The sequence below is a fragment of the Dermacentor andersoni genome, chromosome 1 (genome assembly GCF_023375885.2).
Source record: "Dermacentor andersoni chromosome 1, qqDerAnde1_hic_scaffold, whole genome shotgun sequence".
Lineage (NCBI taxonomy): Eukaryota > Metazoa > Arthropoda > Arachnida > Ixodida > Ixodidae > Dermacentor > Dermacentor andersoni.
In genome coordinates this window covers 20,583,363-20,600,613 of record NC_092814.1, presented here as the reverse complement: position 1 = coordinate 20,600,613, position 17,251 = coordinate 20,583,363, and the positions used below count along the sequence as shown (strand labels likewise).

Here is a 17,251-nt window from a genome sequence, read left to right as displayed (position 1 = left end):
GGTCTCAGTGGGTTGGGGAAGTTCGTCCTTATGCACAAAGCCCGCCTTCTTGAAGGAATTGGTGATGAACCACTGGTAAAGCGCCTCTTCAACATCGGCGTACAAAGGGTCTCTAACCCTTTTCCGCTGATCTGCATGGCCGCTGATAGCGCCTGCCTTCACAATTGCGGCGCTCCCTGTTTTCAAAATGGTTGATATCGTTAACTGTGATGAGCTCATACTTCTTCACAAAGGCGCTTACCTTGAAGCCGCATCAAGAGTCCTGCAAAATATCCATCTTCGTGTCAAGCGACACAGCTTTGCGCTTTGTCGGAGCCACCTTCGAACTGGGTTGCACGGTTGGTTGCACGCTGCTTCGGTGGCGTCAGCCTGCTATCGCGAGAGAGAGAGAGAGAGACGCGAGATGGGCACCACCGCGCCGCTTTGCTTGCCGCTTTTATTATTTTGGGGGGGGGGGGGGGGGGGGGGGGAGCGATTGTGGCTGTCGCGCATGAAGCAGCTAGCGCCATCTTGTGGCGCGCTGCACCTACCGGTGCGCGGGCGGGACGCGCTGCGCGGTAATGGTGGCAGATACGAACTTACGGAGGTAAACATCGCCTCATCTCAACATCGTTCGTTTCAGGGAACTAAGCAACGCAAATGTTATGATTATTTGGCACGGAAAACGCCATCCAGACGGCAAAACTTTGATCATTATATCCGATATGCAGTGAATAACCTATCGTTATAAATGTTTTTTTTCCGTATAGACCTAATGCATAAAATGACACTCTCATGTCGACCCATTGTTATGACAGATATATCGTTATATGTGATATCGTTATAAGTGGACTGCACTGTACTGGCGAATTCCGGACCGACCGTTTGATTTCACCATTCTCTCAACAGAGAGGTTCCAACGCGGTTGGAAAAATAGCGCGGAATAATCGTTGACGTGTTGAAGCAGAGGATATGCGGTGAAGCTTGCCATGGGATGCGACGGTCGTCTTCTCTGGATCAGACACACTCAGGAAAGCAAGCAACGCCTTGAACCATTTCCTTGGCATCACTGTAGACAGAAGAAGCCCTGAGAATATATGCATGTGCTCCAATAACAATGCAGGCGTGTGACTTGCACAATTCCCATGTATACGAGAAGTCCGATGAACTTCAGCATCTCCTCTTGAGTGACTTCCTTCCACGATCCATCTCTCTCGCTGTTTGTGGGCTTCTCGAAAATATATATCCACGCATACTTATTTGTGTTGGTGGGTTTCTCCCTGATGATTTCGGCGGTGAAAAACAGGAAGAAATCGACGGCTCTTACGAACAGCCGTGCAGCACTCCGGAGCGCGATTCCAAGGTCTGCTCCCGGAGGTCTTCGTGAACAAAACTCCACTCTGCACTGCCGTCGGCAAATGGTCCCGTCCGAACGACGTTGACACCCTGCAGATAAGAACTGTGACCTTTTAGAACACACCGGAAATCCTTACGACGCGATAACGCGGTCCTAGAAGAAAGCAAAACTCACCGGCGGATACCTGTCGATGTTCCGGGGCAGTTTGCCGCACTTTCGTCGTCTGTACTGAAGTCGGACGAATCGAAGTCGTCTTCCGAGTCTGTGCTGCTACGATCATCCACAAATTCGAGCCCAGATGTGTCAGAATCCGTCGAAACACGCCGTTTCTGGGGAGCGGACCCGCGCGACGTAGATGCCATTTCGGAAACAACGAGTACTCCTCACCCCAACTATGCAGGCACCTTAAAAATCCCCGTGTGGTGGAAAAGAGAAACACAAATCTGAAACTGATAAAATAGTCTCTCTTTAACCCGCTCGATGACGCTAGCTGTCCGAAGCGCTCGGAGAGGCGCCAAAATTCGAACTTGTACCACCGAGAACATACTGTCGACGGGAATAGGCGTGGTCACGAAAGTGTTAAGTGAAGCATCTCATATTAAAAGAACTTACGACGATTACAAGTTACCCTTTTCCTTAGTCATGCTTTTTCTCCTCAACTCGTTTACTGAGTGATCGGAGCTAAGCTCCACCTTCACTGGCTCTGCATCATGATATGAGGTTTTGTAGTCTACTTTCGGTTGTCTTGGAGCCAGCACGTGAAGCCCCTCCAACCTCTCCGCTAGCCGACTAGCTATCGATCCGGAGTGAGACCTATCCAAGCAGCATTTGTTGCAAGAGTACTGTCGCAGCGCTGAGTGTGTCCAATATTCCGATGACCACAGGTGGGCTGGGCATTTGGACGAATGAGTAGGAGGTGTAAACTAAAGCCCCTCCATACTGCTACCGCTGTACAGTACACTCTCGTTACAATGGACGCTGATAATCCCACAAAAAATGTCTGTTTTACCTGAAGTCTGTAATATCCGAAATGCATCACTTCCGAAACTTTGGCCGCGATCTGTAGCAATGTTATTGCAGAGAGTGAGTGACAACAAACCAAAAAAGTTGCAGTTTCGCCCAAAAAGGCGAAGCATTGGTTGCGATAGCGAATTAGTAGACAGATATGCGAAAGTAAGGATAGTAGTTTTATTGGCCTATGAAGTTGTAAACTTTCGCATACTAACTAAATTAACAAGCACGATGTCATGCTTGCATAGGTTAACATATCTCTCTCTGTCGCCACGCAAAGTTGCTGTCCAAACATGGGAGTGAGGAAGCGCGGCAGCATTAGCGAATTGATCTTCGCGCTGTCTCTCCCTTCAACTTGAGCTAAACGTCGAAAGCACAGCGCATACGAAGCTACCGGCACTAGGCGCATTTTGTACACATCGCAGATCGCTTTGAACATGCGGCCCGTGCGGGCGCACACTTTGTCCACTTCGTAGATCGCTTTCAAGATATGGCGCCCGCGCAGGCATGCCCTTCATCCGCATTGCAGATCGCTTTCAAGATATGGCAGCCGCAAGCAGCAGCAGCCAGAGTAGAACTCTCTCCCTCGCCTCTGCCTCGTGCCTCGGGCGCAAATGAAGATGCCGTGCTTCCGCCGTGCTTTTCTTTCTCGAGCGGGCGATATTGGAGCCGCGATTGTCAGCTTACCCTCGCAAGTCAGTTGTCAGCCCATATCAAAATGGCAAAGTCCGTTTTATACGTCCAATTTTGACAAAAATTGCTGCTAATTTCGTCCACTGTAGTCGGTAGTCCGTTGTAGCGTGGTCCGTTAAAAGTGAACATTGCTGCATTAATAAAATAGGCAGAGCAAACTAAGGTTGCAATATGGTTTGTTATATCCGAAAGTCTGTTGTATGCGGGTTCACTGTAACGAGTGTAGACTGTATTGAAGGAGCTTTACCGTAAACGTATGTGAGCCCGTGGCAAGAAGGTTATATATCAAACTTCTGGAGTGGCAGCCCCAGCCGCCGGAGTGAGTGAAGTCAGCGCCAGCCCTATTGCTAGAGGCAGTGGAGTGCAGCTACAGCATAGATGGCCATGGTATATGCGAGGCACGCCTTGTGTTTATGGTCCCACAATGAAAAATAAAAAAGAAACCCTTTAAACTCCTTTAGATAGTATGTCAGCCTGCACTTGCATGTCACTGTTGTTGATAAAAGAAAATATTCCTGCGTCGATTTATTGTCGCAGGTGAAGATCCCGCAGGTCGCAGAAAAGCTACCTGCGGGATCTTCGCCAATCGCATTCCTTGCTTGATTAAATTATGTATGGTCTCTCCATACAAACTAAGCTTGTGGGAGGTGAGTGCATAATGAACATTCATCACTGTTTGCCCACTAGTAATTGACGAGATACGATACGTTGCTGTGCGACGCGTCATGTGAATGGTCTTCGAAGTCACTATGCATCGCCACGCAATGTGCCTAAGGCTATGCCGTGTTCAGTTGTTTCGCGGGCATTTTCAAAGTGATGTTTGTCCAATAACCTTGGTGTATATTACAGAAGACAATGCCGTTCTCGCCGATAGGGATATATACTTCAGCACTCTCCCTTTCACTTTATTTCATTTTATTTCACTTTATATTTTTGTAAAATGGCTCACGGTCTTGTGTTTACTACAGAATTTCTTGTTGGCCTAGTTGGTGGAAATTATTGAACAGGAAACCTACAAGATGTAAAGACGCCTATGCAAGAGAAGTGGTCAGAACAAGCACTGAACTTGCAACTCTTCCCTTGTAAGTCCAGTGCTCGTCCTGTCCACGTGTTTTCCATTGTACGTGTTTGTCTCACTGGTTTCCCCCATTAAAACACAGTCGCTGTGTAGAATGTACTCAGTATAAACCAGAGTATGTCGTTGTACCATCACAGCACACATGTATTCGAGCACAGCCCGACACTTCTGCAAACCTGCAGCGAAATCCCCTAGCCTAACTTTAGATCGCTGATTTCAGCATGTTGGAGCTGCTTCTGATTCACTTAAGGCTATCTAGTAGTTACAGGGTGTCTATAAACCGGGAAAACCGGGAATTCTCAGGGATTTTGAATAGTCTGGAAAAACTCGAGGAACTTGTGCTTTTATCAGGGAAAATTACCTGCAATTTTATTAAAAGGGAATGAAAGTCGCAGTAATGCTGGCTCACGTAAGAGAGGGATCGTAATGAATAGTCTTTTGATGCCGTGTCGTTGGCTGGAAGAGTTTAGTCAATGGCCGACTTTCCGGACGCCCGATGGCTCCGCGGCACTATCACATACCTCATAGAATCAATGTCTAAGAATGTCTGAAATTTCGGATGCAAGAGCCCTTCGCCGTCCGATTTTCCGAACTTTTTGCCGTGACTGCAGGTCCGAAACAGCATTAATCAAAGCCACCACTGCCGCCGTTTTGATTACCTCGCCACCGGGGTAAAAGCTAGGCCTAGCTGCTTCACCGTTCGTTATAAAGCTTCTTGCCATTCGGCACCCTTCTTTTCTTTTTTTTTTTTTTTTATTGAAGGAATTCGTCGCTGTAAGCAGTGGCACTGACCCTGTCTTTGTGGTCCTCGCGATTGGCTTCGAAGCTCAGAAAGTGCGCTGTGTTGCGTAATGCCGGTTCCCAAAAGTCAGCTTTGCCACAATACAGTAGTATTATGCGGTGAAACATAACAACCGTGGGAAGGGGCAATGGTCACGGGACACAGTATCTATTCCTTAATTATACACGCGTCCATCCACCGTCTCCTATCACAGTACGGGCACCAATATGCCTAATAAATGTGCTGGTAGGCCTTTTCAGATGTGCCTGTGGCGATTTGAGCCTTTAATGGCAGTAAAAGACATGCATTCATTTTTACGGACATTTTCGCGGCCCTTAGGGAGTCCGAAAAATCGGACATTGACTGTAGAGCTGACGAAAAGGATGCTTTGAATGGCCCGTGAGGCAAACGCACGGTAGGAGGAGGACAAGAGCAGAAAGGACCTACACATTGAGGAATGAACGAGAAAGGAAGCCTGTCGCTGCTTTTTTCAAGGAGCTTGAGCTCAAAAAACAAAGTGTTGGCTGACGCTGGAATGCAGGTGTTACTCATTCAAATCGAAGTGAACTCGCTAAAGCAGTGAAATGCAACAATGAGGTGTTGTGCGCAGGCTGAGAGTATGTCAGGAGAGTTGAGGTTGGCACACCATCTGTTGAGAATCTCATTTGTGGCAAAGTTGGGGCCTCGCACCAATGAGCTTGCTATAAATTGATGAAAGTAGCTTATATCACTTTCAGTCATGGCGTGCACATTTGAAGACATGACCTATTTTTGCCATTTCTGTGCAGTGGTAGCAAGGAATAGAGCATGAACATCAAGCTTATGGCAAATTGAATGTTCTGTTAACTTAAATTACTTCCATTTTGCTTCTGAGTGATATGTATCATTCCAGAGTATTGCTTTGGTGAAGGCACTACCACGTTTTTGCGTGACGCTTGATGTGGGGCATGTCGGTAGCAACCTTGAAATATATATATATATTATTTCTTGAAACGCTTGAGGCTAATGAATAAGTTGTGCATGTAATTCGAGTGGGGGATTTAATTCTTTTTATGAAGAAGTGTAGCATGACTGACTTTACAATATTCAAGTACAGTCAAACCCACTTATAACAATACCGCTTTTAACAATATATCAGATATAGCAATGGACAGCCGCGGCACCGTCACCTTTGCAGTGTGTTCTATGGTAAAATAAACCGCTTATAACAATGCTATCATACTAGATTGTCAGTTATAACAATTAAATGTAGTCATTTGGAGCCAACCCTCACAGAAAAAAAAACGCGCAAACGCAGCGACCACGCCGGCCATACTACTCCACCAAAAGCGCGCGCGTGTATGCGGAGCCGGCCACACAGGGGTGGCGAAAAGCTCACGTGACGACGCATGCGAGGAGAATGGGGTGAGCAGGAGAAGCAGGAGAAAAGACGGACGCTTTCCTCTGGGCAGAGTAGGAGAGGGAAGGAAGGCATTTCTTTTGTTGCTTTTGTATCGGCGCGCGGGAAGCAGTTCATTCTGAGGGTGTGCCGCTCGTTGAAAGCGTGTCACGGCAGTTGAGTGTGGGCTGTCCCATCTTTCCCATTCTCCTTGGTTCCCATTTCCCATTCTCCTTGGATGGCGATGCGGAGGGGCTTCAAGAATTCTTGCACGCCGACGATGCAGTCGCGACAAACGAAGAATTGATTGACGAGGCGATCGTTGCAGCAGTCACCGGCGCGGAAGACGATGACAGCAGCGACGACGAAGATGAACCGGAACCTGTGCAAGTTGTGTCTCAACAGGAGGCCTCAAGAATGATCGATTCCCTGCGGGACTTCATTTTTGCAAAAAACCTTTCGCTCGGACATGTTCAACATTTGGATGCCCTCCAGAAAGACATCGGCAAGATTGCTGCGAAGCAGTCAAAACTCGCCGATTATGGGTTTGTTTCAGCAAAGAAGTAAGAAGTGCAAGCTATTTTGCCCTCATTAAATGCTCTTAGGTATTCATGTTTTCTTTGTTTTTTGGGGGGGGCGCTAAGGGATTTTCAAGCTGAAAGGCAGCCGCGGCAACCTTCTCGTATTTTTTACAAGGCCCCTTTCGGGACCACCAAAACGATGCCTCGGCGGAGCTGGCATGTCACTTGCCGTCTGTGACCCCTCTTTGCAGTTGTTATGCTTTTTTTCGTGCAACCCGTTTATAACAATTATCGGTTATAACAATGAAATTTTCATGGCACTTGAACATTGTTATAAGTGGACTCGACTGTATTTAGGTACTCTAATTACAGTTGAGCCCGCTTATAACGAACCTGAGCATCACGCGAAATTCATTTGTTGTATCCAGAAGTGATATGTGGGCCACACACAAAAATTGACATCAATCAAAACAAAAAATTATTGAGAAAAAAAAAATTGGTGATCGTTGTCTGCCTCTTCAAAGCACATCTAATGACGGCGGTTTCAAGCTTGTTCAAAGCTGCGCTGTGTTCGTCACGCAAGGCCTTAAAATACACAAGGTTTCTAAGTGCCTCAATATAGCTCACTGCTGTGGTCGCGCTTATGGGTGCTGGCTCCGATGGATCGCTGTCGTCGTCCGATGCTTGGACATGGTGCTTGGACATGGTGGGCGGTACAGTTGTTGAGAATCAGAAGAACTTTGCGCCCTTTCTTCGCCATGCTGCTGTCAAAGTCAATAAGCCATTCCGCGAACAACTCGCGTGTCATCCACGACTTCGAGTTATGCCTGTACCACACTGGTACATATGTGCAGAAGCAACGTGGCTTCTTTGATTTGCCGATGACAAATGGCAAGTATCGATCGCTTCCATCCATGTTGGTGCACAAAAGCACAGTTATGCGAATTTTGCTGTGCATGCCACCTGCACATGTGTCACCCTTAATAGCATGCGTTTTTGCCAGGCAGCATTTGATAGAATAGGGCAATTTCATCGGCGTTATATACATTCCTTTCAGCATAACTTGATACACGGGCCAAGTTTTTAGACAGCCACGTGTTGATGTCTTCGTCGCTTACCGATGCCAACTCGCCGTTCATGGACTTGAAAATAATTCTGTGGCGGAGCTTGAAGCGATGAAGCCGCCAGCCATTGCCAGGGGAAAAATCTGGGAAGTCCAGGAGGAACACTAAGTCCTTTGCTTTGGACAACATCAGCGGCCCGCTGATGGGAACATTGCACGCTCAAGCATCAAGGAACCACTTTAGAAGCGCGTCTTCAACGTCTGCATATGTGGCTTTCCGTAGGCGCTTCCTCGTCGCGGAGTCCGTGGCGGCACTCTTTTAGAGTTTGTCCTTCTCTTTCAGTATCGGGATATTGTCTATTTCGACAAACCATACTTTTTCACCAGTTTGTGATTTCTCGCGCCTTGGGATAGGTCTTTCAAAATCAACAGTTTCGTGGCCAAGTCCAAAGCTTTTCGCTTCACTGTCGAAGTAGACGCTGGCGAATCTGCCATCTCGGATAGGCATGAGAGCACACCAGTAGGAAACAACGCCGACAACGCTAGCACAACCACAAGCAAGAAAAAGACAGTCACGCAGTCATGTGAGACACGGCGGCGCGGCGTTAGGGGGGGGGGGGGGGGGGAGCAGAATAGGGGGTACGAAAGCACGTGATAATGTGCTACATTGTCAATTGCCGCGGGAAAGCCGATTCTCAGAGCGTGCACGGCACACGGTCTGCAGCTCTCACCATGTGGAAAGTGGTCCGCGACACCAAGGTGTTTGCTGTAGCCGATCGGCTAGGCTCACAGGCGTTCATTGTAGCTGAGACCGAGCGCCATAGCCGTGATGTATATTTTGACGGTCACGCCGGACTTGTTCGTGTTAAGCGAGCGTTTGTCTTAAGTGGGGCTGTTATAAGTGGGCTTGACTGTAAAATGACTGTCATAAAATGCTCAGAGTCATTCTATCACCTTGATTTGCTGTCATTGGAGTCTCAAGCACCACCTATGTTCCACACATATGTATCGACAGTCGATCATAATTCGTGACTGAAGTGGATATTTGAATTATGTATGCATCTCGTTTTTATTCACATTTGAGAATGTTTCACTCGACTTGAAATGAGTTCACCATTTTTTTGCAAAGTTATTTTATTCGCTGTGCATTTTACTAAACCCTCGCTACAGATTTTTTTTTTTTAATATAGAATAAATGATACCCCTTACTATTCAAACTGGATTAAGTCATTTCTTAACATGCTTACTAGAGAGTGACAGCATCGGGCGACATAGTGTCAGCCTGTCTTGACGTAAAACAAAGTTCTGTGTCACTCAGGGAATTTTGCAAAGGCACTCGGGGAAAACCTGGAAAACTCGGGGAATTTGGAAATGTCAACTTGGTAGACACCCTGAGGTAGTACAGGCACTGAACTTTTAGAACCCGTTTTGATTTTCACACTCTGGCGACGTGATTTTTGACAGACATTTTTGCGAACTAATGTGCATATGTTGTAGTGAAAAGAGGCATGGCTGTCACCTTCTGCCGCGCTCAAGATAAAAGCATGCCGCTCATGATTACACTGCACTAGCATCAAAATTTTGTAATCAAATGACTCCCAGCAAGTCAAGAATTAAATTACATCGCCGGCTTTGACGCCCGACAGTGCTGAGCGGTGATAATTAACCGAAAATGACGCCAGCTGTTCACTAGTGAGCTTTGGTTTGGAGTCCAAGTCGTTCTATTTTGCCAAAGTGTATTAAAGGTCCGCTGCATGTCCAACATGTGGACCTGGCATTTTCAACCAATTCCCAAGAGTTGAGGTTTCGCTTCTTTTGTAAAATCTCGGCAAGGGGTGCTGCCGGTGTCACTGCGCAGTTATCGAAAGTCGCTGGCATGGCGTCGTCACGCGCGGCTGCATTGTGAGAAAAGCGTCGTGCTCGTAACTATGCTGCACCCGCACTTCAATTATATGGTGAGGACTCGAGTTATAATTCCGAAGAGGACAGCAAAGCAGATTCAAGCTCTGAGGGCAACAATGTTTTGTGTCAGCATGGGACATCCGCAACTGTTCACCGGCGAGTTTCCTTTACGGCCTTGAGCAGTCTCCTTCCTTGTGCGCTCTTATCTGCAGATCTTTTTGCATGACCCGAGAGCTCTACTGATTATCATCAGGGTGCATACTTCGCTTGGTTATGATGTGCTGCCATTGGCAGCAGAAAAACTCGTTCAAGCCAAGAAGGCCGCCCGTAGCGCATCGCGGCCCAGCACAATGGATCAGCACAAGACAGTTTACAACGGCATGAGATTTCTTTCTACTCTTCTGCTCTGCAGAGGTGATAAAGACAATATGCAAAAATGCAAACAGATATGCTTGGATGCATAATCTTGTAGCTGCCCAGCTACGCTGAGAGCGATCGGTCCTGGAAGAGGTGCATGACTCTACACAAACTGGTAAAGTACGCTCCTTGGACATTTCATCAGACCATCCTAAGAAGATGTCGAAAAGGCGGAACTGCAAAATGTGTTACGAGGACTGCAAAGTTGAACAAAAACCAGACGTTTTGTGGGAAAAGTGCGGAGTGCACCTATGGTTCACAAAATCCAGGAAGTGGTTCACTGCATGGCATGAGCAATGAACTGGTCTTAGTTTCTTTTTTGTATCCAAAGAATGGTGGTGTACTGAGCATTTATTTTTTGAGACACTCTTCCTGGGTTATTTATCTTTGAAATGTATATTCTGAATTTCCTTGATATCAGTGTTTTTGTAGATTTTTTTATTGTTGTTTTTATCAACTGGCAGCAAAAATGGCGCTTTCTAGAATTTTTATGTTTCACCTAAAGTTTTTTTCTTTGACAACGTATGGTTTAGGAAAGAGCATTTCATTATGCACAATATTCTATGCTGCAATGAATGCTGGAATATTATTTGTTGTGGTAAATAGTTTTTTTCCGAGACCTATAAAAAGCGACCATTTCCTCGCGGTAACGAAAGAGTTAACCAGCCAAACACAGAGCTAACATTTCTGTAACTAAGTAAGTGTAAAACACTTCAAACATTTAAAAAGACAATGTGCTCACGATTATGCTGCTGCTGAAAATTTACACCAGCAGCAAACTAGAATACACTTGATTACTGCTTTATTAGCTTTGTGTTTGGTTGAGCTCTGTGCCACCAGGTGGCTGCACCGTGCAGGCCATTCACCTTTGTGCCTCCCCTCATCTTGTAAAAGGCCCGGTCCACTTGCACTTGCCTTTACCCAAATACCAGACGCATAACTCTATTGTGGTAGTAATCCTCCCGCGCAAAGAGATGGCCACAAATGCATAGATCCTGGTGCTCATCGGATACCGACAGTCCAATGCTCTACAGCCACTCTGCTCGTCTGCTGCCTCACAGAAGGATACAATTTTGCATCTTGACATAATGCCGATTGCTGCGTTTGCAGCCCACAACGTAACAAGGGCGAACCATGGTGCTTGTGAAAAGAAAGATTGAGACCAACACTGACCGTGCAGCTCGCGCCAACACGGAACACGTAACACATGCAGAAGAGACTCGCTATGTGCCAGAAGTGCTTGAGTGTAGTGATAAATTGTTGTGCATTCTCTTTCTGTTACATTTTTTATAGAAACAAATTAAGCCACAATCCAACTCAGTTCCTCACTTTCTAATTTTGGAATAACCAATAAAGTGGTCCCACAGGGGTCTATACTTGACCCACTACTATGCCTGCTTTATATAAATGATTTACCCGGTTGTTTAACAGAAACTGAGGCCTTCCTTTACGCTGACGACACTACATTACTTGCAACCGATCGTTCACTAACTTCTCTGACTACTAAGCTAAGCATTGATCTGAAAAATATTTTAACGTGGTGCCAGCTTAACTCACTAAGAATCAATCCTACCAGAACGTCTTATGCTTTTTCATTCGAATCATGGGACACAAGAATTCATTCCCACTGTCAACCTAAACTCTCTTGACATCAGTGCAGTTAATGAGTGCTCATTTCTTTGAATAATTCTTGACCCAAACTTAAAATTTACGAAGCATATCGCCTATTTGAAACGCAAAATTTCTCCTGGTATTAGAATTTTACTTAAATCTAGATATTATTTTAGCAAACCAACATTGCTAACCTTGTATTATTCTTTTATTCACAGCCATCTCAATTATTGCATTACAGCATGGGGTAACACATATCCAACTCATATAGCACCACTACAGTGTTTGCAGAATCAAGCCATCCGGATACTATTGTCGTTCAGCCCATTCTACTGCAGTGCTTCTGATATGCTTCTCAACCACAGGATACTTTCACTAAAATATCTTGCTAAATATAAATTATCCGTAATGGTATTTAAGGTAACACGTAATCCTCCCCCAGTAAATATATTTTCTGAGGCTACTTTGGGTAACTTGAACTGCACAAGATTTGCAGCTAACAACAATTTCTTATTGTCACTAATACATACTAATTATGGAAAACAATCTGGATATTTCGCATCATTATCTACTTGGAACAGCCTCCCACTAGATGTCAAGCGCTCTTTGTCTTTAGGTTTCTTCACGAAAACATTCACTTTTCTACTAGATATCCAAAATAATCCACATATCTGAACTATTCACTCTTGCTCATTTTCTTTCCGTCTTTCCTTTTCTTTATTTTTTTTTTCATTTGTAGCCTTTATAAATATTTTTGGTTCGTTATGTTGCGAATGCATTAAACTACTGTTTTAATTCTATGACTAGCTATTGACTTTATATTATTTTGCAGTTTGCACTGCATTTACTTCGTATAATTTTCCACTTAGTGACTACTGTGTTGCTGTTTTATGCTGCATATTTGCACAAATGTATATATTTTCTGACAGGAGGTCTCCTTTCAGCCACATGCTCTGGGACCTCCTTCTGTATACTTATGTAAGCATGTATCCACTGAAAAAAAATAAAACTATTACGAACAACATTTGATCACCATAAATTTGGAAAAATCATCGATGATCCGCCCTAGGTAGCCATTTGGATAGCTCGCCCTGCTGACGTCAGTTGGACAACACGTCTCAATAGGGGTGGGGCGGCCGAAAACTCAGAGGAGCGGCGCACTGCGATCTGTAGCGATGTACATTTTCAAAATCTTATAATAAAACATCCTTTACGCAGAGCGCTTAGATGTGTGACTTAACTATCAGAAGGACCTACCCAAAAGACTTGGTACATTCGTACAAAATCGTCAAAATCTTTTAAGGGTCCATTTAAAGACTGCCACAACCAATTGAACAAAAGATATTAGGCGTAACGTTAAAAAACAGAAATGTGGATTAGAGAGCAAATACAGGTAGCCATGTTTTCTATGCAGTGATTTCCTCTTTTGCTTTCCTCGCTGCATTGATTCAGCCATAGTTTCTTCATTTTGTGATGGAATTATCAATAGCAGCTTTTACTTAATTTCATAAAATATTTTATAAATAATACATAAACATTTGCAAAGCCAATATTTCTTCTGGCCACCTGAAAAAAAGAAGGGAAGCTATAAAAACACTGATAAATATACAGTTAAGTGTAAAGTTCTGGATAGTGTTTCCAGATGGACCAACATGTTTGTACAAGGCAAGAAATTGTGTGTGTATGCGATGTAAACGTTGGTGGGACAATAGCTGCAAGGCGGCGATTGTGATATGATAACCGCGATTTATTGTATGATTTATTGTGCAGTTATTGTACTCCAGTTATTGTACTCCAGCGAAAAAGTGTTACAACTAGGGGTGTGCAAATACTCAAATATTCGATTTCGAATCGAATCGCGAACATTTGAGTAATTCGATTCACTGATTGAATATCTAATATTTGACTTCTTGAATATTCTATTTTTGGAATGTCCATAACTTTGGTGAATGACCCAGCCATGGTTAGTGCTTTGACATACGCAGCAATCCCACAGCGCGTGATCTCTGTCGGTACAAGGTTCGTCATGGTCGATGATGCCAATCGAAACAATTAACGTGACACGGACAGAGGAAACTATAACAGGAGTGCATATGGAAAGCACGAGAGCATGTGTGGAGATCGGGCCGATTTGTCCCTGGAAGCCACACTGATCACATCAAATGCCCAAGTTCAGTGTTCACACTCGCAGGTTCGCGTAGTTGGGAGCTCTTTACCCAGACATGAGCACACCGATGAACTTCTCACGTGTGCTCATGGTAGTTGCTTGTGGTAGTTGCATGTGGCACGGAAGAGCCAATGCCAGTGACGTGCCTATAACATCGCGTGACTCAATGGCCAATGGCGGTTACCCAGTGATGCAGCCAGCCGAAGTGGCTGAAGCTTCCGACAGTGCGTCGGAGAATGAGGCCTTCAATGGCTTCGAGTGAAATGCACTAAATATTGATTTACTGTGCCTAAGAGGAGTATTGGTTGAAGATTATTTTCTGCTAGAATTAGCGGCCCATAAAAATTCAGTTTTCTGAAAGTGATGAATTCGGCATTTAGCGATGAGTGTACATGCATGTATCGTTTCATTATGCCGGCCTAGTTAAAATAGGCTCATCTTATATACCGGTGCAACTTATACACCAATGTTTTCTTCGAAACTCTTGGAAATGAGGAGGGGGGTGTGACATACACAAAAGGGCGAGTTATAAGCTCTAAAATACAGTAATTGGCACACAGCTGTTCTTTGGGTACAAAATGGGAAAAGTTAGCTTTTCGGTGCTTGTCATATGGAGTGAAGCAGTTTCTCGACTTTGTGAAGCAAAGGTCGACTTTACATTTATAGCAACAGGGGAAATGCAAAAACGTCCATGTACAGTGCACTGGTTGTGCACTAAAAAACCCCAAATGGTCAAAATTGATGCTTAGTCCCCCACTACAGCGGGCCTTGTAATCATATCGTGGTTTGGCACGTAAAGCCGCAGAATTTAATTTTTTTTTCTGCCCTAGGGCAAAGCTTCTCAGGACCTTGTCATTAAAGTTCTTTGTCTGTCTGTCTGTCTGTCTGTCTGTCTGTCTCTGTCTGTCTCTGTCTGTCTGTCTGTCTGTCTGTCTGTCTGTCTCTGTCTGTCTGTCTCTGTCTGTCTGTCTGTCTCTGTCTGTCTCTGTCTGTCTGTCTGTCTGTCTGTCTGTCTGTCTGTCTGTCTGTCTGTCTGTCTGTCTGTCTGTCTGTGTCTGTCTGTCTGTCTGTGTCTGTCTGTCTGTCTGTCTGTCTGTCTCTCTCTCTCTCTCTGTTAATCTCTTACAATGAACATTGTTTTTGCTTGTTTTTTAATTGCCTGCGTACATTTGAAGGGCATGCCCCCAATCAGCGGAAACATGTTTCTGCCAAGCTATGTCTCGATCGGAGATGGCCCCTCCTTGTAAAGCATGGACCATGTCAGAAACTAAATGCGCCACTGCAGAGAAAGAACATAGGGCTCACCAAACTAATGAGCACAATAGATTGGAGGAATAGGTCACTGTTGTTGTCAGGAAAACGGTGTAGTGTTTGCTTGCAAGAACAAGGCCCAGTGACTTCAAAAGCTACCGCTGCAACTGTGCTGCAAGGTCTGAGCAGCACTGCAGTACCTTTTTTTTTTTTTTACTAATAATGAAATTCTTCTGTTCCCTTTGGTATTCGCATGTCATGTTCACAAATATTCTAAATGTTCATAACAGTATTTAACTATGTCCAAAGAATTTGTAGGGCCCTTTTAGTGTCTTATGTGCCCTGGTTGTATGCCTATGTGATGCGACCTCTATGTAATAAACATACCGTGTTGATGGTGTAATATAAAATTTTGACTCCATGCAGAACCTCAGCACAGCAGTGGAGATGCAGAGTTCCAGCTGCTTGAAGCAGCAAAAGCTGGAGATCTTGACATTGTGAAGGTGTGTGTCTTTATTTCTGCCTTTGATAACGTATTTATAGTTTAACTATTAGTGTGCGTAACCTTGCTTATTTTGTAATTATTTTTTATGTATTGTTTACAGCAGAATCTCGGTGTTGCGGTCATGCCTGATGCGAAGTTCTAAAAGTCCCACCCCAATTCCATTAGCTTACAATGTGCTAAATTTTTAGTGTTGCGAACCGCTTTTTGTACTGTAGTGGATGATACGAACAATCAAGCCACTGTGCAATCCTTGGCAAGGGGGCCCCCATGCACCAGTAGCACCAGACACTGGTTGTTGTCAGGCCGGCAGAGCAGCCACACGCATTTGCTGGTTATATTCCTGTTGCCATGACAACCTATGTCACTCTGTGTTGACTATACCCCCATCCCCCAACAAAGTAAAAAAAAGAAACTTTTGCTTTGTGTAGTATCATGCTACTTGCCGACCATTTCCAAACACCTTGCAACTTTGCAGCAGCTGGCAATCGCATACAGTAGAGCCTTGCTGCATTTGCAAGTTCTTCAATATTTGCTTCAATGGATAGCCTTATCTCAGTATTCCACATCTTCCATTGTCTTCAGTAGCTGATCACAATTAGAAACTTTTCTACCTTTGCGCCTGTCAGATCGCACGATATGAAGTAGCTTCACTGCCACAAAGAGAAGCAAAAAGATTTCCTTATCTTCCGCAAATCATGTTCTAATCACCATCATGTAGCAGCTAGGACTAGGACACAGCAACACAAGAAACTCTAGATAGCCAGGCAGATATTGTGTCATATGTAAGAGGCATGCGGCATAGAAAGGAAGAAGATGATGTGCATGTATCAGTTCGAACGGCATGAACCCTCGAGGCGCGTGACCCAAGCTGTGATCGAGGGAGAAGCAGCGCCGAGCTGGCATTATCGACGTGGCTCTGGGCCAAGAAGGTTGTAGCATCAGCATCGCACTGGCGACGGGAGCCATGGAGGTTCGGTCAAGTACGTGACGCTGGCGGTCCAGGGCGTGGCCATTGGACCTCGGTGACGTTCAAGCGAGGCTCCTTGGACCTGCTGCAGGCAGTACCAGTCACTCCAGGAAGGATCCCCTTTCAGAGGCAGACCAGCATGTACGATAGTCCCCAGGGCATCTCGTCGGCACTCGAAGTAGCGGCGGAACCCGGAGTTAGGCTTAACCGGTGGTGAGGCCGGGGTGCGACGTCACCGACAGAGTTCGGGACACTGGCATCAGGGACGGACGAGTTGACTGGCCAACACCAAGGCAGCAACGTTTACGGAGTCTGCAAGAACACTGACTATGATGAAGTTCCGACACGCATCGGACACGGAAGATACGTGCGATGACAACAGTCTGTAAGAACGCTCCTTTCTGATAGCGTCGCAGCCATAGGCTAGGGTTGCCTGACTCTCACATAGAAAATGCCAAGGACTATCGTAAACGGGGATAAGGACATGCTTGGGCTACATAAGGGTTACCATTCCTTCATTGAGTTTTATTTTGAGTCAATTGAGTTTTGAGTGAAATTAAAATCTGTTTG

At 45.2% G+C, this 17,251-nt stretch overlaps 1 protein-coding gene across 2 annotated transcripts in view; it reads left to right on the top strand.

Moving 5' to 3' along the window:
- The window catches only part of Tnks (tankyrase), a 357,580-nt gene that overhangs the window by 172,157 nt on the left and 168,172 nt on the right, over positions 1-17,251 (top strand). For both annotated transcript variants that reach the window (XM_050193320.2, XM_055061240.1), the window contains exon 11: positions 15,636-15,712. In XM_050193320.2, the coding sequence (XP_050049277.1) occupies positions 15,636-15,712 (77 nt within the window). The remainder of the gene's footprint in view (positions 1-15,635; positions 15,713-17,251) is intronic.